The 24,090-nt window shown below is 44.7% G+C and overlaps 1 protein-coding gene across 1 annotated transcript in view; it reads left to right on the top strand.

The window, feature by feature from the left end:
- KCNMB4 (potassium calcium-activated channel subfamily M regulatory beta subunit 4) overlaps positions 1–23,027 on the top strand; it is a 28,712-nt gene extending 5,685 nt beyond the window's left edge. The window contains exons 2-3 of the mRNA XM_035128030.3: positions 11,313–11,440; positions 22,379–23,027. Of these exons, the coding sequence (XP_034983921.1) occupies positions 11,313–11,440; positions 22,379–22,547 (297 nt within the window). The 3' untranslated portion in view covers positions 22,548–23,027. The remainder of the gene's footprint in view (positions 1–11,312; positions 11,441–22,378) is intronic.
- The last annotated feature ends 1,063 nt before the right edge of the window (positions 23,028–24,090 follow it).

Raw genomic sequence — 24,090 nt, forward strand, 5'->3', positions numbered from 1 at the left:
GGGAAGAGTGTATTGTGATTGATTGTGGTGTCTTACAGCACCAAGCTGTTCATAAGCGTGATGTTCTGAATGAAAAGAAACTGCTGAGCAGAATCAAGTTAGGATATAAATGGCTGTTAGGAGTTTTGAGCATAAAAAGTTGAAAACTTTACAGTGCAGGGCAGAGGAGGAAAGAGAAAACCAGTTGTTCAGTGGTGCAGCAAAGCTTAGCTGTGGTTACAGGGCTGGACTTACCATGAAGCAACATGAAGCTGGGCAGAAGTTTCTAGAGAGACTGCCAACTCACTTCCTTCCCCCAATCGAGGTATCTGATTGGATACTTTGAGAACCAGCTTGCTGGAGTAGATGGATCTTTAGTTTGACCCAGCACGGCTATTCTTATGTTGCTTGTATGTCACTTTTAAAAAGTGAGCTCTACTTTTTAAACAGGGTTACCACTCTGCCTTTTTAACTTCAGGTGCAAATGGGTTTAAGATCAGCAGCAAGTTGATAGAATGGGCCAAGCTGAGGGGTGCTGGCCGTCTCGAGGCCGAGGGTTGGGGAGTTGCTGAACACTGCTCAGCATGTGCTCTTCCAACACACACCTGAGGGGAAGCCTGGTGAACTGAAATGGACAAAGAGATGAGAAGAAAGGGGACAAAATGATTTCAATAAATAAACTGTGGAAATAAGAGAGTGAAAAACAATGGTCATTAACTGGAACTTGGAGGCATCTCCAAGTAGAATAGGAAGCACAATCGAGGCTTAGTTTTCCCCAATATCTGTTGTTTCTATAGCTCCCTACTTTGATGCTTCAGAATTTATGTTCAAGACTCATGAAACTGGGTAAAGGGGACCTGCAACTAGCTGAGCTTCTCATTGCCCATGAGTTAGTGTTTCTTGTATCGGGAAAGGATGACTTCAGAGCTAGTGGATTCTGAGAGAATAAATGGCTTGTAAAACTTTTGTTTACCGGTAAACTCTAGTCAAGCTACTCTGTGTCTAACTTCCCTTGCCTCACAGAGGCCTCCCATTTACCAGTAGGCCTTGAAGATGTATTTGTCGTCAAAAGTCGAAGACCGCTTTGAACCTTTTTCTATTGGCAGAGCTCGGCCTCTCTTGTTTTTACAGCCTGGAACATTTCAGATCATCACACCTTAGAGGAGCATATGTAAGTTTTCAGCCCATGGGCCACAAACATGCCAAGGACCGCATGCCAGTAGTTAAGTAGGGCCGGGGGCAGAAGTTGGTGGAGCAATGCACGTAAATGTTACCTTTCTGCAGTAGGGTAGCTTCTACCCACACACTCACCTGCCCCCTCTATCCTCTACCTGGGCAAGAAAAAGGCCTTATCAGAGTTCACGGACACAGTCCAGACCAGCGTTTGAAACTAGGCAGGCGCCAGACACATTTTGCTACTGGCACAGGTCCAATTGTGACCGCGTAGAGATTTCTGGGTGACAGGTTGGTGACTGCAGTTTAAAAAACCTCTGCTTTAGTCCATAGTTAATACCCCTTCCATTTCCCCAGTGTGGGTTTCTCCTTCTTGCATACTGGGACAAATGAGTTGCTGTAGGAGCCAAGCTACAGTCAAGCAATGTGGTTGAGATCACAGAATCATACAGCTGCAGCGTTGGAACTGATCCCAAGGGCCATCTAGTCCAACCCTCTGGCTAATAGACATTATGTTGTGGCGACCATAAACTAGGTTAAAGGTGCCATTTGGCACCTTGCTTATATATCTGAGTTTCTAACAATGTCAGATGGGTAAAAGCACTCAGAGTGCAAAGCTGGAACAGTGAAGGGGGAGGGGCGAGGGGTGGATTCTGATGACCAGATAGAGAGGCCTGGCAGGACATGTTCAGCCCCCAGGCCTGAAGTTCCCCACCATGTACGGTATGTATTTTCATCAGCCTGCCATGCTTCTGTAGAATTCTCATTCCATTGCTTGCTCAAGGATAGCTGATCTTCATTTTACGTGTTGTTATTGTCTGGATTCTAGCAGAGCTGTTTTACTCCTCTGCGTGTTTCTCACTCTGTTCAGGTGCATTGTACCCTTCAAAGCCGTTGCCACTGTGTTTTTGTTTTGTTTGTTGCTAATAAGGGTGGAGGTAGAGAAAAAGAAGCATCTTCTTGGTTGAGGGGGGGGAAACAAAGAAGGCACAACGTGGATGCAACAGAGGTTGCGTTCTTTGGTTGCACGGCAACCAAATTTTGCTTCTTTCCCAATTGGATATGCAAGATGAAGAAGGCAAGTGGGAAACCAAAGGAGAGGGGGAAATGGAGCAGCAAGGCTGGAGGGGCAGAATTGGCAAGGGTGTAGTGTAGGGGAGGGTTTTTAGATCAAACCACCTCCAACAATGGAGGTATAAAATAGCCATCAGGGTTGGTGGTCATTATCACCCATGAGCAAGCTCCCCCCCCTTAAGTTCTCAGTTCATGGGCACTCACTTGCAAAAGCCTTGAGTTTCTAACAACAATACAAGATTTGGGAAGCAAGTGACCCATAGATATCCCGTCCAGTCCCCCCCCCCTCCTCCTGCTTGGAATACAAAACCAAAAATGGACAAACTATTGTTTTAATTAACTGAACGTTAATAAAATGTGTATTTGTGCTACAGTGAGAATTAATGCCTTTAAACAAAATTAGAGACACCATAGTATTTACTTTGGAAATAGACAGCATTTCTTGGTGGAAGGTGTCTTCTGAGCATTGCTATTAATTCAAGTGTGCCTGCGTGCCTGCATGCCTGGCTGCTGTTTAAAAGGGATAAAGCACTAACTCCGATTGCTTTGTGAAGTATTAGGTTTTCAGGATGGCTGCTATGATAGGTCATGATGATCCAGGATCAGAAAAAGAAAGCAATTAAAGTGGAATTTTCCAATTTACTTGCTTTACTACAGGTGAAAGGAGTATGGACGAGATTTTGTGTGTTGTTGAATAAAGGCTATAATCCTAAACATACGTATTTGGACAACTTGCATCAAAATCAATGAGAGTCAATGCTGCCTAATCCCACTCTAGTTGCAGGCAGAAGACACACCCACCCTTTTTTAAGGAGGCTCAAATCTGCACCACAGTGTGCACATCACCATCCATATTAGCCATGCCTACATCTGTATATAAATCTCCTTTCCAGGATCAAGAAAAATGTAATCTTATAATTAACAACTTGCCTGGTAGCCATTGGTGATCAGGAATCCCATGCAGGCGAGTGAGCAAGGCGGAGAGAGCAAGATGGATCTTTCCACCCAGTCCACTTGGTTTCCATGCTAGCCGTGAAGGAGGGAAAGTCCTTTTCTTCATGACAAGCATGGAAACTGGACAGGTTAGTAGAAGAGGAATGGATTGTTCTGTTCCTCCTCTGCAAGTCTACTTGCTAGAAGACTACTTGGTTTGCATTTCCATGCTGGCTGGCTGCAGCAGAGGGAGGCTTTTCTTTTCTCCCCCTCCCAAGCTAGTAACTTTTGTGGGCTTATTTACAAGGCTGAGTAACTTGTTACCATTGATGGGATCCAGAAGGCTGCGTGTGCCATTGCCCTCCTTTGCACATGTCAACATCCTTCTTAGATAGTGGTGCCCAGAACTGGACACAGGACTCCAGGTGTGCTCTGACCAAGGCAGAATAGAGTGGTACTATGTCTTCCCTTGATTGGGACACTCTACTTCTGTTGATGCAGCCTTCGTGTCTTTTGCTGCTGCATCACGCTGTCGACTCATGTTAAGCTTTTAAAGATGCAGTGCAGTGTTCTCACTTGTGTGCATTTTCCACCTTGGTCATTGCAGTAGCCTAACCAGGAGGTTGCCCAGAGCATGGATAACTGTTGCACCCCACACCTAGAATTCTTAAGGCAGCTTATATGATAATAAAATATGACCCATGTTGAAACAGCCTCCAAGATCAGAGTAGTGCTGTAAAAGCAGAAGTTGACATTGGAAAAGTGAAGAAACTTGAAACTGAAACTCAGAGGACTAAGAAGGCAGCAGAGATGGACCAGGTTAATCATGAAAAGTACTGAAAGGCCTGGCAGTGATTATTCCTTTAGAGAAGCTGTGGGATATCAGAAGAGAAAAGTTTTTTCCCTCCATTGCCACTTGCCTCATCCCTTCTCTGTTTGGCCTCCAGTATCAGCAGCGCAAATGGGAAGCCTTACAGGTTCCTGGTGGCCAGTAGATGAATTATTTGACATGGATTTCTCATATTCCTCTTTCTGGGCTAGTGAAGACATGTCACATAGTATTTTCCGGTCTTCCTTTTTGTGGATAGAACTTGAGCCACAACTCGCTAGGCTTTGTCTCAGAATCTGCTTTCGTTGTTAGGGCTAATGTACATACAGATAAAAGGTAAAGGACCCTTGGATGGTTAAGTCCAGTCAAAGGCAACTATGGGGTTGCGGCGCTCATCTCACTTTCAGGCCGAGGGAGCCGGTGTTTGTCCACCGAGAGCTTTCCGGGTCATGTGGCCAGCATGACTAAACCGCTTCTGGTGCAACAGAACACCGTGACAGAAACAGAGTGCATGGGAAGGCTGTTTGCCTTCTCGCTGCAGTGGTACCTATTTATCTACTTGCACTTTGACATGCTTTCGTCACGGGGATTTGAACCGACGACCTTCCCATCGGCAAGCCCAAGAGGCTTAGTGGTTTAGACCAGGGGTCAGCAAACTTTTTCAGCAGGGAGCCGGTCCACTGTCCCTCAGACCTTGTGGGGACCCGGACTATATTTTGAAAAAAAATATGAATGAATTCCTATGCCCCACAAATAACCCAGAGATGCATTTTAAATAAAAGAACACATTTTACTCATGTAAAAACATGCTGATGTCCGGACCATCCACGGGCCGGATTTAGAAGGCAATTGGGCCGCATCCGGCCCCCGGGCCTACCTGCATCCCACGATAATGTACCTATATCGGTCCTTATAGAAAGAGTGTTGCCTTCACGCCCAGTCCCAATGCACATGAGGCTGTGGGTAATGTGAGGTCTGGGTATATCTGCAGGTTTTTTTTTAAAGAAATAAGTGCTACCTAAAACAGCTCCGAAAAGGATTCAGTACAGAATAGGACTAACTTGTGAGAACACAAGAGACCCTTCTCATTGACTGCTTATTCATGCTGTGCTCTAGGGGGATGCGTTGGGAGTATACAGCCAAATTTGGGAGTCCACGACTTTGAACATCTTCCCCAGACCTGGATGGCAATTTTATTAGTGTGCTGTCTTTCAGGCTCTTCTGGCCTGTTCTGTGGCCGCAGTAGCTTTTAATTAACTCACAGGTGTGTTGTGAGGGTTGCTTACTGTTTGTCCCGAAACTCCTGAAGAGCTACTTTTTGGGGCTTAATCATCAAGCAACAAAATGTTAGGCTAAAGGAAGAAATTGAGACTAACTATATGCAACCAAGATTAAAACTTTACTGAAGTTATTCATGTGTGTGTGCATTAGCTATGAGAGGCAAGAGGAATTTGGGGTGGAGTCGCAGGCAGGGAGAGAGAGAGAAGCAGGAGTTCAAAGAAGGAACACAGTAAAATATTGTATAATTGAGGAATATAAAAGGTGGCTGATCACCTGGAAAGTGAAAGCTAGGGACCTTCTTGTCATCCTGGTTTATGAACCCATTTCAACTTTGTTTGTCCCTAGACACAGCTGCATGCTTTTCTGCCAGAGATATTCCAATTTTCCCAATTTCTTTTTCATTCCATTTCATTTTTTAACTTTCTCATGCCTTTCTATATTATTGTACCCAAGGCAGTTTATAACCCATAGAAATGTCAAAATATACAACCCCAAAATACATTGCCATTCTATAACAATTCAGAATGCGACCAAAAAGGAACAATTAAGGAAATTCAAGGATTTGATTTGCTTATAATGTAACAAAATGATTGTCAACAAAATATCAGTGAATGATAAATAAAGTCACCCCAAAGATTACAATAAATTGGTAAATTAAATTAAAAGCGGCCATGACAATAATCAGCAGAAATATAACATACACAGTCTAGCTTTGTCTGTTTTGTTAGCTGAGTAAGGCACTGGGAAGCTCCAAGACCTTGAGTATTAGTTGTAATACAGAGAGGACCTGTCTCTGTTGTGTTTTGTGTGCTGTGCTTTAGCTAGTTTCAAATTTAATGGAGTACAGAGCAGGGTTGCCTTTCTCAGTAAATCAAGACGACTCTTGATCTCAGTGTCATGGGTTCAAGCCCCATGTTGAGCAAAAGATTCCTGCATTGCAGGTGGTTGGACTAGATGACCCTCGTGGTCCCTCCCAACTCTGCAATTCTGTGATTCTGACATCTTTTGTTGCTGTTACTTTTAGTGCAGCTGTCCTATGATTACACACTCACTTCTATACTTAGGGCTGCCCTGGCGTTTCCAGCTTATGAAAACATTGCAGGGTATTAGGGGTTTAAGTCCTAGCTGCATAGAACAGTTCAAGTATTATTATTTTTTAAGCAATCCTGAAAACCTTGTGAATCATTGTCCTTTTGATGATCTGTAGAGTTTCATTCTTATATGCTGCAGGTGTTTAAGCACCTTGAGATAACCTAATTTTTATCTGCTTAGCAGTCCTGCTTTGATGTTGACATCAAAACAAAGGAATGCAAAGGTTCCGAATTATACTAGTAAAGACATATGTCAGTGTTAAAAGTTGTAAGAGACAGCTTAAGGGCAAAGGAATCCACTGTCCCGTTAAGAACTTGTTCATAATTAAGTAAAAAATATATAAAAGGCAGTCACAATTGGGGCCCATGATTACCATTTAACATGAGCCCCTTTGGGCTAAGGCCCAGATATACTGCAGGTTTGGAGAAATTTGGCCCTCCAGATGTTGTGTGAGTTGATCCTCAAATGTACAGAATAGTATCAAAGAGGCTCGGAAATGGACTGCAATACTTTGAATAGCCAAGAGTGAGTATGTCGTATGTATGAACTTGAAAACATCTTTTTAGCATGGACTACTGGATGTTTCTAATACGCTTGTAGAAATGTTCACCCTTTTGGTTTGCGGTGTTTTTAATTAATTGGATGAGACTAAGTACAGGGACCCAGGTGGTGCTGTGGTTAAACCACTGAGCCTAGGGCTTGCTGATCAGAAGGTTGGCGGTTCGAATCCCTGTGACGGGGTGAGCTCCCGTTGCTTGGTCCCAGCTCCTGCCAACCTAGCAGTTCGAAAGCACGTCAAAATGCAAGTAGATAAATAGGAATCACTACAGCGGGCAGGTAAACGGCGTTTCCATGTGCTGCTCTGGTTCGCCAGAATCGGCTTTGTCATGCTGGCCACATGACCTGGAAGCTATACGCCGGCTCCCTCGGCCAATAATGCGAGATGAGCGCGTAACCCCAGAGTCGGTCACGACTAGACCTAATGGTCAGGGGTCCCTTTACCTTTACCTTTAAGTACATAATAGAGGGTATATTTGTTTAGGTAAGTAAATTCTTTGGGCATAATTTTAACTAAACAAACGCTAGAATAATTGCATAGAGGAGATACATTTTGATTATTTTACAGATCCCTAAAAAAACCCTCCCAACCATATCCAAAAGTCCTCATACGTCACACAATCAAGACTCTTTTGAACGGGATAGTAACATTTGTGGGGTGATAAGTCAGCAGAGACTTTAAAAGAGCTGTTTAGTGGCATAACAATAGTGAGTTCCTACGGGTATTTTTCAAAACTTTAAAAGCATAAAAGGTATTGGGATGAATCCATGTAAATCATGCATTTCCTGAACAAGAATGTATACCAGCTAGTGGCTGCAAGAATCAAACCATATTGATTTGCAACTAAATAAGACCAATCTTTGGTCAGTTCAGCCCCCCACTCCACACCTTTTGTATGAGGATTGAGGTGATTTGGTAAACACTATTTCTTTGGATTTCCAAAAAAGCTTTTGACATAGTGCCTTGCCAAGTCCCTCACCAATGACTTCTGAGGTCATGCTCACCCCAGATAATGTATGTCAAGTTAAATAGTGCCAGTTCTAATACAGATCCTTGGGGATCTGATCTCAGTGCTTACTTCTCTCTGTTGTGAAAACTGACAGTTCAATGTCTCTGCACTTCCTGTTGTTTAACCACTTGTCTGCAAGAGATCTATTTAAATCATTTATATCCTTCTTCTAGTAAAATAAAATCCAGGATGGCTTACAAAAGTGAACAATCAGGATAAGGTGCACACTTTGTTTTGTAATGACGTGATTCTACTCGATCAGTCCTTCTGCTGTATATCTGATACACCCATTTCGGGCCAGCTTGAGTAGATCTCTCCATTAAAACTAAAATCCAAATCCTGTTGATGTCTTCCAGGGAATTGTTGTAGAACTTGTGTCCTCTCACGTCTACAATGACTAATTACACATAATCAACACACCTTGGCTGGTTTGAGGGTCAGGGCAAAGTGGCTAAGAAAGTTCTGGCTAAGGCAGTTAAGGATTCTTGTAAGAATTCATCAGAGGAACCCATGGAAAAATGGATGAAATATAGATTAGAATACAAGATTTGCTTATCCTGGCTGGCTTATTTACCACTATAAACAACATGGGGCAAATGCCCTCTGGATGGAAAATGGATATCACTTTCCCGATATAGAATAGAATCATAGAATCATAGAGTTGGAAGAGACCACAAGGGCCATCCAGTCCAACCCCCTACCAAGCAGGAAACACCATCAAAGCATTCTTGACATATGCCTGTCAAGCCTCTGCTTAAAGACCTCCAAAGAAGGAGACTCCACCACACTCCTTGGTAGCAAATTCCACTGCCGAACAGCTCTTACTGTCAGGAAGTTCTTCCTAATGTTTAGGTGGAATCTTCTTTCTTGAAGTTAGATATATAAGGAAGGTGATCATTCCTATCACCTAGCTAGCTTGTTAGGCATACATGCACATTATTTGATCATTCACCACTTCATTTGCCATCGTTTGACACTTGAGGACCTGCCTCTGATGGAGCAGGCTCCATTGAAAAGTATTTTCTTTGAGGTTGACACTGGGATTGGGTGACACAAAAGCTCAATCCGTGCTCTTAGATCTGTGGCGACACATTTGCGCACGGAAGTCAAGTTATGAACCTGTGAATCAGCATCATGTTTCCCTAGACATGCCATTGAGGATGTATTGTATGTTGTGCAACTAGATGCGTTGTAATTATTCAAAGAAAAAAACTACAATGAATAAGTTGATTGTTGGTGCATTCCTCCCCCCCCCCCCATGTTAAAAGATGAGTATTCTGCCCCTCTCCTGTTTTACTTCTCAGTAGGGTTATCTGCCATCTGCTAAACCAATAGCTTAGGGGAGGGGCAGAATGTGTACTTTAGTCTCATGAGTACTTCCTACACAACAAAACCAAATTAGCTGCCATTTGAAATCTTACCCAAACACTTCATGGAGCTGTAAAAATATTTTTTTCCAGTTTCTATAGTATCACAGTCTGATTTAGATTCATAATACCCAGTAAGTCTATTCCTGCACTAGCAAGTGCCGCAAATGTGAAGGAACAAAACTCTCTCTCCCAAGAGTGTGACTGCTGGATCCATAACAGTTTTCATCTTGGAGGAAATCAGAATACCTTGATGCAGCCCTCAACTTGTTTTGGTTCTTAAAGGATTAGGCCAGGTGAGGTGGAGTAAAGCCTAAAATATAACCGTATCTATCCATCTATATTTATAACTCTATATATTCTGTTGGCTTAAAACAGCCTCAGCCCATCTGCTTTGTGGATCTTGTTTTGAAGATGAATTAATTAAATTACATCATTGAGGCCTTCCTCTGTTTCCTTAAATAGCAGTCTATAGTTTTAATCCATGCTGGAGACTGACAACTTAAGAGACCTGGGACAAGAGTAACTGTGTTTTTAACCCTTATGCCTTTCTTGCCACTGATTACATTAACAAAGACCCAGTTCAGGACCTGTCTGTCTGTCTCTGGCAAGCTGCAGGTTGCTTGTTAGAGCCTGGGGGCGAGGAAAGGATGTGGGTGAGGGACGAGGGCCATAAATCATCATCATCAGAGCTTGTGCTCTGCGTGAAGGAGGTTGCAAGTTCAATTGCCACCACCTGCAGCTAATACCCTGTTTCTCATATTTTAAGACATACCCATAAAATAAGCCATAGCAGGATTTTTAAGCATTCAAGGAATATAAGCCATACCCCGAAAATAAGACATAGTGATAGGTGCAGCAGCAATGCCGGCCGCGGCAGGAGGAGGAGGAAAAAAATAAGACATCCCTTGAAAATAAGCCATAGTGTGTTTTTTTGAGGAAAAAATAAATATAAGACATGTCTTATAATATGAGAAACACGGTAAGTATATGTGGTTTCTAGCTGGGAAAGGCATCTGCCTGAGGCCATGGAATGTCAAACTAGACATGGTAGGCTAGATGGATTTGGTCTAGGGGTCTTCAGGTGAACTTGAGTGCCTGCGGTGGGAATCTGCGCCCATGTTGATGAATATTCATTCCTTTGAAACACATTGTTGGTACTATATGTATAAAGATGGAGAGCACCAAGCACTAGGCCTGGAGAACAGGTGGAGTTCTAACCAGCTGCCTGCTTGGAAAAGAGTATGGTTTATAATGTTTGTGCTCAGAAACTTCAGTCTCACTCTCCCTGGTCTGGTAAGGATCCACCTCTATGTGGACAGATCTCTAAATTCTGTTTTTGACGTGTAGCCTGTGCTACCCATAATTCACTTAGCTATTATTTCTGGTGCTCTGGAAGAGGCAGCAACAGCAGCAGCCAAGATATTCTTAATATTTATGGTTAGCAATGAACTAAACACCATCCTCATGATAAACCGAGGTGGGTGGGAGCTTTAATCTCCTTGCACTTCATTGCACCTTAATCTTCTTCGCTTGTCTCTGAATCGAGTAATACCTCCATGCCTGTTGTGTGCCAGTGGCTAACTTCATCACTAAATTATAACACTGCATAAGGATTTTGTACACACATATATCTGTATTTTTTTATTTCCAGTTTCAAAGTCATAGATTTTGATGAGAGATAAAACATCAACTAATCCTCTGTGTTTTAAACGTGCAGAACGACAGATTTATTCTGTTATGCATGCATTCCTTTTATGTAACTTGTCTAAAATTAGAGGTGAGGGACATGCATGGTGGACCCGCCCACTTTGAGTCAGGCCATTGAGCATTAAGTAACAATGGTTAAACAGCAACAGTATTCAGTTAAACCTCCTGCTTGTCCTTTTGCCCAGTCTTGAAACATATGCTTTCGTTTTAATTATAAAAACTGTTGAGGGATGTCCAAAGAGAATTGGAAGTCTTTGCTTGTTGCATGCGAAAATGATGCCATCTTCGTGCCATTTATTTCAACAGTGTTCGTATATCCCTCCCTGCAAAAGAGAAAACCAGAAGAACACTGAAAATGTAAAGCTCTGGCAGGTTTACTGGGAAGATGAAGTTGGCTCTCAGCCTTTTACGTGCTATTTTAATCAACACCTCAGGTGAGTATCTTGGCTCATCTGCTGTCAGGGTCCAGGGCTGGTTCTAGACAACGCATCAAAGAAGTGTTTCAGTTAAACGCATTGCAAACTTTGTATGAGAAATCGGGTGAGTGAAAATGGAACTCCACAGCACCACCTGCATGTTTTGTTTTTTTAAACTAAAATAGCTGAGTTCCCCGTTTGCAGACTTCTGTACGTCTGAGGCCAGAGATCTGATGCGGCAGCATCTTCTGCTCATGGAGTTCCTCCGGCGGTTTAGAAAACCCTGGAAAAATTAGGTTCTTCACGAGGCAAGAGCCGGCTCTCCACTTCCAACCTCTCATACTCAAGGAGTATGTAAATGGTGTGAAATGTGATGTGCTGAAGGGGGTGGGGCTTCGCAGCATGTCTCTGCTCCCACTTGTGTGCTGGCTTACACAAGGGTAAACTGAATGCCCAAATAGGGCCACAGTCTTGCTGATCACTAATTAATAAACGTTTGAAGTTAGAATTATTATTATTATTATTATTATTATTATTATTATTATTATTATCATTATATTTTGTAGTATAGGCCCTACTGTTCAGTTAAAAATTTACAAGCTGGCTTCCAGTATTTTATTTTATTTTTAATTCTTACTTTATTTAAGGTAGTTATAGATCGCTTAATTCCAATCATTTCTAAGCAGTGTACATAAAAGTTATAGAAAGCGTGCGTGAAGGAAATCAGTGGAAATCAATTTTAAAAGCAAAAATATTCCTTAAAATGCCTGCTGAAGAAGAAAGATTTTTGAAAGGCACCCAAGGTTCAACAGGAAGTGGGACCCATCTAATCATATCCTGGAGGAAGCTCATGGAGCCCATGGCTTCTAGTGGATATGATAATGATAATAACAATAACAATAAATGTCACTCCAAGAAGGTGGACTTGTAATCTGGCGAACCGGGTTCACTTCCCCACTCCTCCACATGCAGCTGCTGGGTGACCTTGGGCTAGTCACACTTCTCTGAAGTCTCTCAGCCTCACTCATCCCACAGAGTGTTTGTTGTGGGGGAGGAAGGGAAAGGAGAATGTTAGCCGCTTTGAGACTCCTTAGGGTAGTGAAAGGCAGGATATCAAGTTCAAACTCCTCCTCCTCCTCCTCCTCCTCCTCCTCCTCCTCCTCCTCCTCCTCTAATCTTTCCTGTCCAGCACGATCCAACAACTGGCGTGGGTGGGCAATGTCAGTCCAGGACCTAAGGATGCATGCAGCTGCTGCTTATCGCCTACAAAGCATTCCCAGGAAATTGTTTTTTTAGGGATTGTTATCTAACGTGTGGCACTGGTTGCGTTCTGCTGTTGCATTGGGACTCTGTTTCTTCTCCTCTCATGTGCCCCCTAGACTCTGTTCTTGAGGGTCCCCCAACCCTCTGGAGGTGATTTTGGGAGCATGTGAGGGGACTGGAGGCCCAGGAGAGGAAGAAGCAGCTCTCTTGTGTGCACAGAAGTCTGTCGCACTAAAGGAGATGCAGTGTTGGATACGGTCCAAACACTATCCTGAGTAAAACACCACAGTAAGAAAAGGGAATCTTATGCACGCTGGGGTTAAAAAATCCCTCTGTGTGGAAAATGGAAGCTTGGGGTTGGGGTGCTAACGTGGGACATCCAGGAGTTGCTTGAAGCCTAGGGTTCACTACAGTGGAACCTCGGTTTATGAACACCTCGGTTTATGAATTTTAGGTTTATGAACGCCGCAGACCCATCTGGAACGGATTAATTCACTTTCCATTACTTTTAATGGGAAAGTTCACTTCAGTTTATGAACGCTTCAGTTTATGAACAGACTTCTGGAACCAATTACACCCATGCTTCGGGTTAAGTACGCTTCAGGTTGAGTACTCCACGGACCCGTCTGGAACGGATTAATCCACTTTCCATTACTTTCAATGGGAAAGTTCGCTTCAGTTTATGAACGCTTCAGTTTATGAACAGACGTCCGGAACCAATTGTGTTCATAAACCGAGGTACCACTGTAGTTAGTTTGGAAGGGAGTCATATTTCATCTTGACCCAAAACAAACAGAATGTGATGTTCTGCAATTGGTGCTTTAATTTGCTTGGGGTTTTTTGTCCGTTGGATCCCCTCCCAGTTAGATCCCTCCTATGGGATATAAACAGATAAATATTACAAATTCCATTCTGTGTGAGAGAATGTCTCTGTCCATTTGAACTGCAGCCCCTTTTCTGTAGGCTGAAGTTGGATTTGATGGGCTGGCTTTGCAGCCATTAGTCCCCTCACTAAAAGCTAGCCTACATGCAGTTTTCCTGTCCTATGTTCCTTTGCAACATGACATGGTGACCTTGAGGGCTGCTCTTTGTTAATATTGGAGCTGTCATCCTCTCCTATTTCAAACGGGACATTCCCTGCTTAGGAAACAAGGTAGGAAACCAATCCAATGAGGCTGCAGTGAGACAGAGGGTTAAAACTGGCCTCTTTTATATCTCATTAACAGCACCTTGAATTGGCCTGGAAACCAGTGCAGACACTGAAGAACAGCAGCAACTACAGTGGTACCTCGCTAGACGAATGCCCTGCTAGACGAATTTTTCGCTAGACGAATGGGTTTTGCGATCGGAGGTTGCCTCGCAAGACGAATTCGTTTTGTGAAAAATTCATCTAGCGAATCGCGGTTTCCCATAGGAATGCATTGAAATTCAACTAATGCGTTCCTATGGGCAAAAAAATAAAATAAAAAATATTTCAATGCATTCCTATGGGATTCACAAGACGAATTTTCCGCAAAATAAATCGACTCACAGAACGAATTAAATTCGTCTTGCGAGGCACCACTGTATCTTGAATTGCCCCTTTCTTTGGCAGCTGAAGCCTCCAAACCTTCATCAATGGCAGCCCCCTGCCCACTTCATTACAGTGGTCTATTGCCACAATTACATCAATAAATAGGAGATGAATTTTGAGCATGACTTGAAAAGTTGGGAGTCAGCAGTTGGTGGAAAGTTATTCTGCTTAGTAACTACAATCATATCCATTAGGTTCAACAACAACAGAAGCCTGTAAACCAGAACTTACTTAGGAAGGCTTACCCCCCCCCCAAAAAAAACCCCCATCATTCCTAGGTCAGAAGAACTGCTGGACATCATGATTTCTGCCTTTGTAATTTAGCTTCAGTTTCATTCTGTTTCTGTTTCGATACCCAGTGCACTGCTTCTTTGGCAGTGTTTATCAGTCCACTTCCCCAAGAGGGCGGCAAAAAGTGAACACCAAGAGCCCTTAGAGATGCTCATCTCTAAAGACCAGGAGCAGAGAGGGGAACAATGCTAAAAGAGAATGCCAACAATAAGCAGCACCTGTTAGGTTGTGCTGACTCACTGCACCAGCCTTAATTACTTTCACCATCAGCAAAGCTGTAATTGATTGCATGGCACTTTGGGTTTGTTTTCTCTCGAAATGTTTGTATTTTATATTAATGAACTTAAATTTCATTGGCAAACGCATTGGCAAAGCTTGGGTGTTTTTCGCATTTTGCCTCCAGCCATGTTTCCCTTTAGTGATCATGCTGGAGCTTGTAAAAAGAAGGGAGAAAGAAGTTCATCACTAAAAATGCATTAGCAGCTGTCCAGTGGACAGCCCTACAAAGCCCTTCAGTGTAACTGATGTCCTTTCTTGCTAGAGACAGAAATGGGGTTTAGAAGGTTCGACTTGTAGGCAGGGCTAGGCTAGGCATGCAGTTTAACAGATGGAAAACAAACAGAAGGCCTCATTTATTTCTTGTGTTTTCTATTTCATTGACAGCTGAGGACTCTCAGCCTGAGGGCCAAATAATAATAATAATAATAATAATAATAATAATAATAATAATAATAATTTATACCCCATCTATCTGGCTGGCTTCCAACAAAAGATTAAAAATACATCAAAACATCAGTCATTAAAAACTTCCTGCTCCCTTCAGATGTCTTCTAAAAATCTGGTACCGGTAGCTGTTTTTTTTCTTTGACATCTGATGGGAAGGCGTTCCACAGGGCGGGCGCCACTACTGAGAAGGCCCTCTGCCTGGTTCCCTGTAGCTTTGCTTCTCGCAGCCAGGGAACCGCCAGAAGGCCCTCGGCGCTGGACCTCAGTGTCCGGGCTTAACGATGGGGGTGGAGACGCTCCTTCAGGTATACCGGGCCGAGGCCGTTTAGGGCTTTAAAAGTCAGCACCAACACTTTGAACTGTGCTCGGAAACGTACTGGGAGCCAATGTAGGTATTTCAAGACTGGTGTTATGTGGTCTCAGCGGCCACTCCCAGTCACCAGTCTAGCTGCTGCATTTCCTCCTGAAGGCTACTGCCACTGGTGGGTGGGGCCAGAGGCAAAAGTGGGCAGAGCAATGAATGTTAATTTCACCTCTGTACCTTCCACAGACATCCAGTCCTCTCCATCATTCTTCCAGCCAAGCCAGAGTCATGGGCAGAGTTAAAGAATGCATTCCATGCTAGGAGAGACAGCATGGTGTAGTGGTTAAGAGTGGTAGACTCATAATCTAGTGAACCGGGTTCGTTTCCCCACTCCTCCACATGCAGCTGCTGGGTGACCTTGGGCTAGTCACACGTCTCTGAAGTCTCTCAGCCCCACTCACCTCACAGAGTGTTTGTTGTGGGGGAGGAAGGGAAAGGAGGATGTTAGCTGCTTTGAGACTCCTTAAGGGGAGTGAAAGGCGGTATATCAAGTCCAAACTCTTCTTCTTCTTCTAGGCAAAAACACCCAAGGAGGGCATGAAGGAGGACCAGAGGTGAGGTGTGACAGGATAGGGGTGAAAAATCCTGATGGCTGGAGGCCTGGAGGGTTACATTCACCCCCGGTCCTAAGGCTCCCCACCCCTGAGTTCGACTTTATAATGTAGAGTACAGATAGAGAATTTGTAGTCCTCCAAATTTTGCTGAACACCAGCACCCACCATCTGTGGCCATTGGGTAGGGCTGATGGACTCCAGAAATGCCTGTGAGGGTGTCACAGGCTCACACCCCCCCCCCCCGCCTTGATGTGGAGTTTACAAAGCCATTTAACTTGTCCCTGGTGACCCTGCTACCAGCATTTTTTACCTTTTTTGGGGATGGGGGATTCCAAAATTTCACTAATAAGGAAATCTGTTTACAAAGTGCTGCAAGGTAGATATTTCAACCTGTAATGTTACATCACTGTTTTAAATTTTACATGTAATGTGTGGGCTAGCTTAAGACCCCAAGAATTAATGCGCTGGATCAAACCCAAGACCTGCCCAGGCCACATCTGCACCATACATTTAAAGCACTGTGATACTACTTTATGTCGTCATGGCTTCTCCTAAATAATTATGGGAGCTGTAGTTTATTAAGGGTGCTGAGAGTTGCTAGGAGATCCCTATTCCTGGGGCTTTTTTTCAGCCGGAACTCACTGGGTCTGAGTTCCGGCAGCACCTCTCAGGTGGGCGCCATTGCCATTCTAAGAGAATGAGGGAGGTGTTCATGCTGAGTTCCGGCACCTCTTTCTCTAGAAAAATAGCACTGCCTATTCCTCTCACAAAACTACAGTTCTCCGAGTGGCTTAATAGTCATGAACTCTGAAGTCTTGTAGCTCTGTGAGGAGAACAGGGACCTCTCAGGCCCCTTAATAAACTACAGCTCCCATAATTCTTTGGGAGAAGTTGTGAATATTCAAAGCTGGTATCATAGCACTTTAAAAGTATGGTGTGAATGCGACCGGAGTGCAGCCACCTGTTCCTAACCATTGTGGACCAGATACTTATGGGAAGCCCTTAAGCAAGACATGAGGGCAGAGTGCTCTTCTCGGCAACTCCTCAGCAATGGGAGACAAATAGCTTCTGAGGCTGAAGGTAGTTCAATAGACATCATGCCTTGTAGCCATTAATAGCCTTAACCTTCATGAATTCATCTAATCCTCTTTAAATGCCACCTGAATTGTTGACCATATCTTGGAGCAAATTCATCGTTTTAACCATGTGCTGTGTGAATAAGTACTTCACTTTGTCCTGAATCTTCCAACAGTCAGCTTTCTTGGATGAGCCCAGCTTCTACCGTGTTTCCCCTTTTTTAAGACACCGTCTTATAACTTTTTTCCCTCAAAAAAACACACGGTGGCTTATTTTCAGGGGGTGTCTTTTTTTCTTTCTTTTTTTTTAAAGTGCCGGTACAACTGGGTCCCACTGGCTCAGGATGCTCAGCGCTCTCTTCCACGCGCATTATCAGCACCACACTCTAGCCAACTGAGCTATCCAGGTTTTACAACATAATACTGTAACATAATGCACAACATGATGTACATAACATCCATTAAATGAAACAAGAAAATAAGGAGATTATTTAAATACAATACATAATACATAGCAAGCAATTGCAGCAATTGAAACTGGGATTTTTTAATGCTACGTGTGTCCTCTACCATTATTGCTGTCAACCAGGCTGGCAGCAGCTCTCCAGGATTTCAAACTTGGGGGTACCTGGGGGTTAAACCTGGGATCCTTATGCATACAGAGCACAGGGTGCTCTGCCACTTTGTTATGGTCCTTTCCGTTTTCTGCCTCTTCTATTCTCTCCCTTTCCCCTCCTACCCATCCTGAGTCAAGGGCTCTCCTTCCTTGGAGGCTTTTAAGCAGAGGCTGGATGGCCACCTGCCATGTATGACCTAGCTGAGATTTTTGCATTGTAGGGGGTTGGACTAGATGACCCCCGAGGGTCCCTTCTAACTCTACAATTCTACCGATTCAACAAAGGGCATCATTATCACCATCACCAAACTGGTCCAAGCAACTAAGGAGAACGTCTTGCGTACACCCCTGTCCTTTTGATTGGCAGCTAAGCTTCGCCTGGCCGGCTTCCGAGTTGCAGCACCCGATTCTGCAAAGCTCGCCGCGCCGATGGGAGGACGCCCGCCTGCCTGCCGCGCAAGAAGTTAGGCAGAGCCGCACAAGCTGCACAAACTCTGCAAAGAGGCGGGGGCGGGGGCAGTCCTGCCAAACGGGTTGAGTAACCCCGCCGGCGGGATACGGAGATGGCGTAAGGGAGCTGCCTGCTTCTGAGGCGGCCTTTCGAGAGCCTCGGGCGGCAGAGAGGCGCTCCAGGGCCGGCGGCTCTCCTCGGGGACGGGAAGAGCCGCATTTCCTGAGGGGAACAGCCTGCGGGCTGGGCTCTGGGGAGGGGTGGGAAGGTGCTTGGCCCCTGCTGCCCCCTCAGCTGTGAGGTAAACCTGCAACGAGCCCACACTTTTCCCTCCGCAAGCAACGAGCCCCTCTCTCTTTCCTCCTGACGCTCGTGCCCTTGGTGCTCCGTGCGGGAAGGAGGGGGAGAGGAGCGGCGTCAGCTCTCGGCAAGGAGGCCAGGGCAGCTGAATGATGAGCCAAAGAGGAACCTGCGCGGCACCTTTTCTCTGTCGGGGAGGGGGGGGGAGAGAGACGCGATCACAAACATACAGAGAGAGACAGACGCGCACACAGGGGGAGAGAGAGAGAAAGTCGCACGGGGAGAGAGAGAGACGCGCACGCACACACAGAGAAAGAGACGGACGCACACACACACACACAGAGTGTGCAGCGCTGCTTCGCACTTTGTCAGCGCTGCAGCCGCCGCCACTTCCGAGCGCCAACCCGACCTGGCAGGCTTCCTCCTCCTGCCATCGCCGGCATTGCAGGAGCTGGGTCCTGCTGGCTTGTGCCCTCGGTGCTCCGTGCGGCACTGCTGCACGCTTTATCGGCGCTGCAGCAGCAGCCACCGCTTCCGGGCACTGACCCGACCCAGCAGGCTTCCTCCTCCTGTTGCAGCCAGCATGCTGGGTCCCGCTAGCTGGTTGGGGCGCTCAGTGGTCTTGCTCCGCACATCGCGGAAGTATGGCTTATTTTCGGGGTATGTCTTACATTTCTCAAATGATTAAAAACCCTGCCATGGCTTACTTTTTGACTACGTATTAAAAAGGGGGAAACACGGTAATATTACGAGAGATGGAGGAGTCTCTCCACGCCACACATGGCTCTGTATACCTCTCTGATCCCACAATCACCTTTTCCCCTAAACCCAAACAGCCCAAATTGCTTTAACTTTTGCTGTGTTACTGTAATTGGCTGGGAACCAGTGTGGGTCTCACTGTACTCCCTACTAAGCATCTTGGTTGAAGAGTGAGATTCTGTTTGTTCAAGGAAAGGTGTTTGCCATGTGTTGAGTTTGCCTCTCCCCCTGCCCCACTTTTTAATACTGCAAGCAATTAGCATGGCAGTTTGGGGGCTGTGCATATATCCTCACCCATTGTGCTGAAATAAGCTCATTGTTTATTTTCCATTGTGACTTGGCAGCTGCACCTTTTATCCTGTGCCAGGAGAAAGTGCTATACACAAATATTTGATTAGGGTTCAGTAAATGAAAGCATGTAATAGACCGATGACTATCTGAGGATCACTAGTTTGCACCCTGGGGGTCATCCATCTTGGAATAATTACTTGCTGGCGGAGGGGGAGGGGGAACGACTTACTGTTACGAGACTGTTCTGCTTTAGAGCATCTGTTAGGCTTTGCTTTGTCCTCCTAGTTTGATCTCTCCTCTTTGGAGTGGCAACCAAATCCAGATTGAAACTGGGACCCCATGCTGCAAAGATCATGCTGTGCAAGACAATCTGTCTTTGAATGCATTTCATTTATGTAACAGAATTAAGGAAGCGAGTAGAGTCTTACAGGGGTGGGGCAGGCTGAAAGAAGAGGGCCAGTGAGCTGCAATCAACAGAGACCTGCAAAGCTGCATGCAGATGTTGCTGACTCAGAAAGGCACTCTGGCCCAGAGATCTAGGAGTGCAAGACTGCCCATGAGGTTCCTCTCGGAGAAGTTTGCCCCTTCACAGGAAACAGCCCCATTGGCTGAATGTTCCAGGTGTTCATGGAACTGTTGCTTTCAGGGACGTGAATGGATAAACCTTTACAGGTGTGGGTGCTTCACATGCACATCAGAACACCCGCACTCCCAAGAAATTATTGCTAATGCAGATATCTGCAAATGTAGTATATGTCGTATAAACTGATTGGTGATGTGGTCTAAATGTTATCCCATGGGAGCTCCAACTCACCTGCTTTCATAGAATCATAGAGTTGGAAGAGACCACAAGGGCCATCCAGTCCAACCCCCTGCCAAGGAGGAAACACCATCAAAGCATTCCTGACAGATGGCTGTCAAGCCTCTGCTTAAAGACCTCCAAAGAAGGAGACTCCACCACACTCCTTGGCAGCAAATTCCACTGTCGAACAGCTCTTAATGTCAGGAAGTTCTTCCTAATGTTTAGGTGGAATCTTCTTTCTTGTAGTTTGAATCCATTGCTCTGTGTCCGCTTCTCTGGAGCAGCAGAAAACAATCTTTCACCCTCTTCTTTATGACATCCTTTTATATATTTAAACATGGCTATCATATCACTCCTTAACCTTCTCTTCTCCAGGCTAAACATACCCAGCTCCCTAAGCCGTTCCTCATAAGGCATTGTTTCCAGGCCTTTGACCATTTTGGTTGTCCTCCTCTGGACACGTTCCAGCTTGTCAGTATCCTTCTTGAACTGTGGTGCCCAGAATTGGACACAGTACTCCAGATGAGGTCTGACCAGAGCAGAATACAGTCATACTATTACTTCCCTTGATCTAGATGCTATACTCCTATTGATGCAGCCCAGAACTGCATTGGCTTTCTTAGCTGCTACATCACACTGTTGACTAAGTTTGTGGTCTGCCAAGACTCCTCAATCCTTTTCACATGTACTGCTCTCAAGCCAGGTGTCACCCATCCTGTATTTGTGCCTTTCATTATTATTTTTTGCCCAAGTGTAGTACTTTACATTTCTCCCTGTTAAAATTCATCTTGTTTGCTTTGGCCCAGTTCTCTAATCTGCTAAGGTCATTTTGAAGTGTGATCCTGTCCTCTGGGGTATTAGCCACCCCTCCCAATTTGGTGTCATCTGCAAACTTGATCAGGATGCCCTCAAGCCCATAATCCAAGTCATTGATAAAGATGTTGAATAAGACTGGGCCCAAGACAGAACCCTGTGGCACCCCACTAGTCACTTCTCTCCAGGATGAAGAGGAGCCATTGATGAAGCACCCTTTGGGTTCGGTCAGTCAGCCAGTTACAAATCCACTGAATGGTAGCATTGTCTAGCCCACATTTTACTAGCTTCTTTACAAGAATATCATGGGGCACCTTGTCAAAGGCTTTATTGCATTTATGGGAAAGAGACAAAATACACAGAGTGTTTTGGGGGGGTTGGCAGTGCCCCTGGAAGGCTAGTGGGCTCAGTCTGCTGGAGGCTTGCAAAACATTCTGTCTGGAAGCGCCCTAAATGTTCACAGGAACACGTCAGATTCCGTTGTTGTGTTCTTGTGTAATATATATTTCTGAGGTTAGACGTCTACTCCAGCTGTTAGATGAAATTTGCCAGAATAGTGTTAGACACATAAATCAACTCAGATGGCATAATTCAAGATTTGAGATAATAATTGCCGTCCATGTATCCTGTATGTCACAGTTTTTTCCACTTGCATTATTGGCTTAATTTAAAGAAAAGATGTTTGAATATATTTTTGAAAATTAAAATATTTTTGTATATCCCAACACATATGCACTTATTGAAAATGTTATGCAGTCTGAAGTTGTTGTGTAATGTTTCTCTGAGTGATTTTCAAATGTGGAAAACTCTAGAATTTCTATTTCCAGTTAATATTTGCCATGCACCATGGTGGTAATTTATAGAACTTATTGTAGTTCCTCTTCCTTTTATTGACTTTTATTTACAGGGTGGGAATCCCACTAATCGGATGGTCCTGCAGGTTGAAGCACTGGAGATAATTTTTACCAATTTCCACTGCAGGCCTCACCCCTTTAAAAATCTACTCTGGGTGTCTTGGTATTTCTGTCCTGCATTTCTCGCTTCCTTCCCCCTGTAATTCTGCCTTTCCTATTGCAGACCGGACGACGTACTGTTACGACGCACACACGACGAGTCGGTGCTTTTGCACTGTTTCCTTTGGCCGGTGGTGACGTTCCTGGTTGGGGTCCTCATTGTGGTTCTCACCATATGTGCAAAGAGCTTGGCTGTCAAAGCAGAAGCGATAAAGAAAAGGAAGCACTCCTAAGCAGTTCACTTTCCTTGGACGAAAGCGGAGGGGATTGTGTAGGAGGAGAGTCAGCAGTGCCAAATGCAATTGACAGGCACTCCCGTGGCGCTTCCCAGCGATGCCCGTTCCCAGTCTATTACCAGCTGTTGGTCTTGCTGATGCCTGAAGATTACTCTTAGGTTGGCGATGCTGTGAATTGTTAGCTAGCTGCTTCTGCCACTAAAGAAAGCAAAATGTGTCTATTCCAAAAAAATAATAATGACCCTAAGCTGCACCAAACTGGCTGTACTGCATTTTATGAAATCTGAACGATGGCTCTTCACTCCAGGTCTTTTGATGGACTGAAGGACAGTTTCTTGGGGGGGAGGACCCCCAAAGTGTGGTTGACTTCATCTTAGCAAAATGATCTTTCTTACCATTATTATTTAGTATTGAATATTTATTATTTCCTTTCTCATAGACTGTATTTCTGAAATATTAAAAAGTGGTTGGTTTTTATTAGTCTGTGTTTTTATTTTGTGAGTGGGTTTACCTTCCAAATTAAAGACAAAAAAGGTGTCATGATGACCTAGTTGTCCTCAATAGTGCCATTTTGGAATTAGAATTTTAAACACCTGGGACCCAGGTGGCACTGTGGGTTAATCCACAGAGTCTAGGGCTTGCTGATCAGAAGGTCGGCGGTTCGAATCCCTGCAACGGGGTGAGCTCCCGTTGCTCGGTCCCAGCTCCTGCCCACCTAGCAGTTTGAAAGCACATCAAAGTGCAAGTAGATAAATAGGGACCTCTCCGGCGGGAAGGTAAACGGCGTTTCCGTGCGCTGCTCTGGTTCGCCAGAAGCAGCTTTGTCATGCTGGCCACATGACCCGGAAGCTGTCTGCGGACAAACGCCGGCTCCCTCGGCCTATAGAGCGAGATGAGCGCCGCAACCCCAGAGTCGGACACGACTGGACCTGATGGTCAGGGGCCCCTTTACCTTTACCTTACGAGCCAAAATTATCTACTGACTGACAACAGAATTTCAGGGATAATCTCATCATACCCACCCTCTCATATGCTGCTCTGTACATTGGAGACTCTGCTTATTGCCGACTCCTCTGTGGGCAGCTCCCCTCTCCCAAGGAGCGGGGACACTGGACTGAGTTCATAGCACTGTAGATAAAAACCTACCAACCCAGTGGCATTCCCTTTTTTTGTTGCAACAGGAATAGCAGTTTTCTGTTGACTGAAGTCAAAAACAATAAATTCATTATGAGTACACTTTGCTGAAACTAATATACTTCCTGTCTGATTATTGTGGCATTTTTAAGCTCTAGAAACAATAAATCCAGGAAGTGTTCTCCAAGTCCAGATCCCATTGAGATCGGTGGAAGCTAAGCATATTATTAAGCACCTAAATCCTATTGCTCGATCAGTTGCTTACCCGCCCTGCTCCCATATTCATGTTGGCACCCTTGCGTGCATTTAAAGTTAGGAGCTCTTGAAAAGTAGAATAGGGCTTATATAAGGGGTGAACAAATTTCAGTCATGTGGAATCCATAGCTGCCAAGTTTTCCCTTTTCTC

This window comes from Zootoca vivipara, chromosome 9 (assembly GCF_965207765.1).
Source record: "Zootoca vivipara chromosome 9, rZooViv2.hap1.1, whole genome shotgun sequence".
NCBI lineage: Eukaryota > Metazoa > Chordata > Lepidosauria > Squamata > Lacertidae > Zootoca > Zootoca vivipara.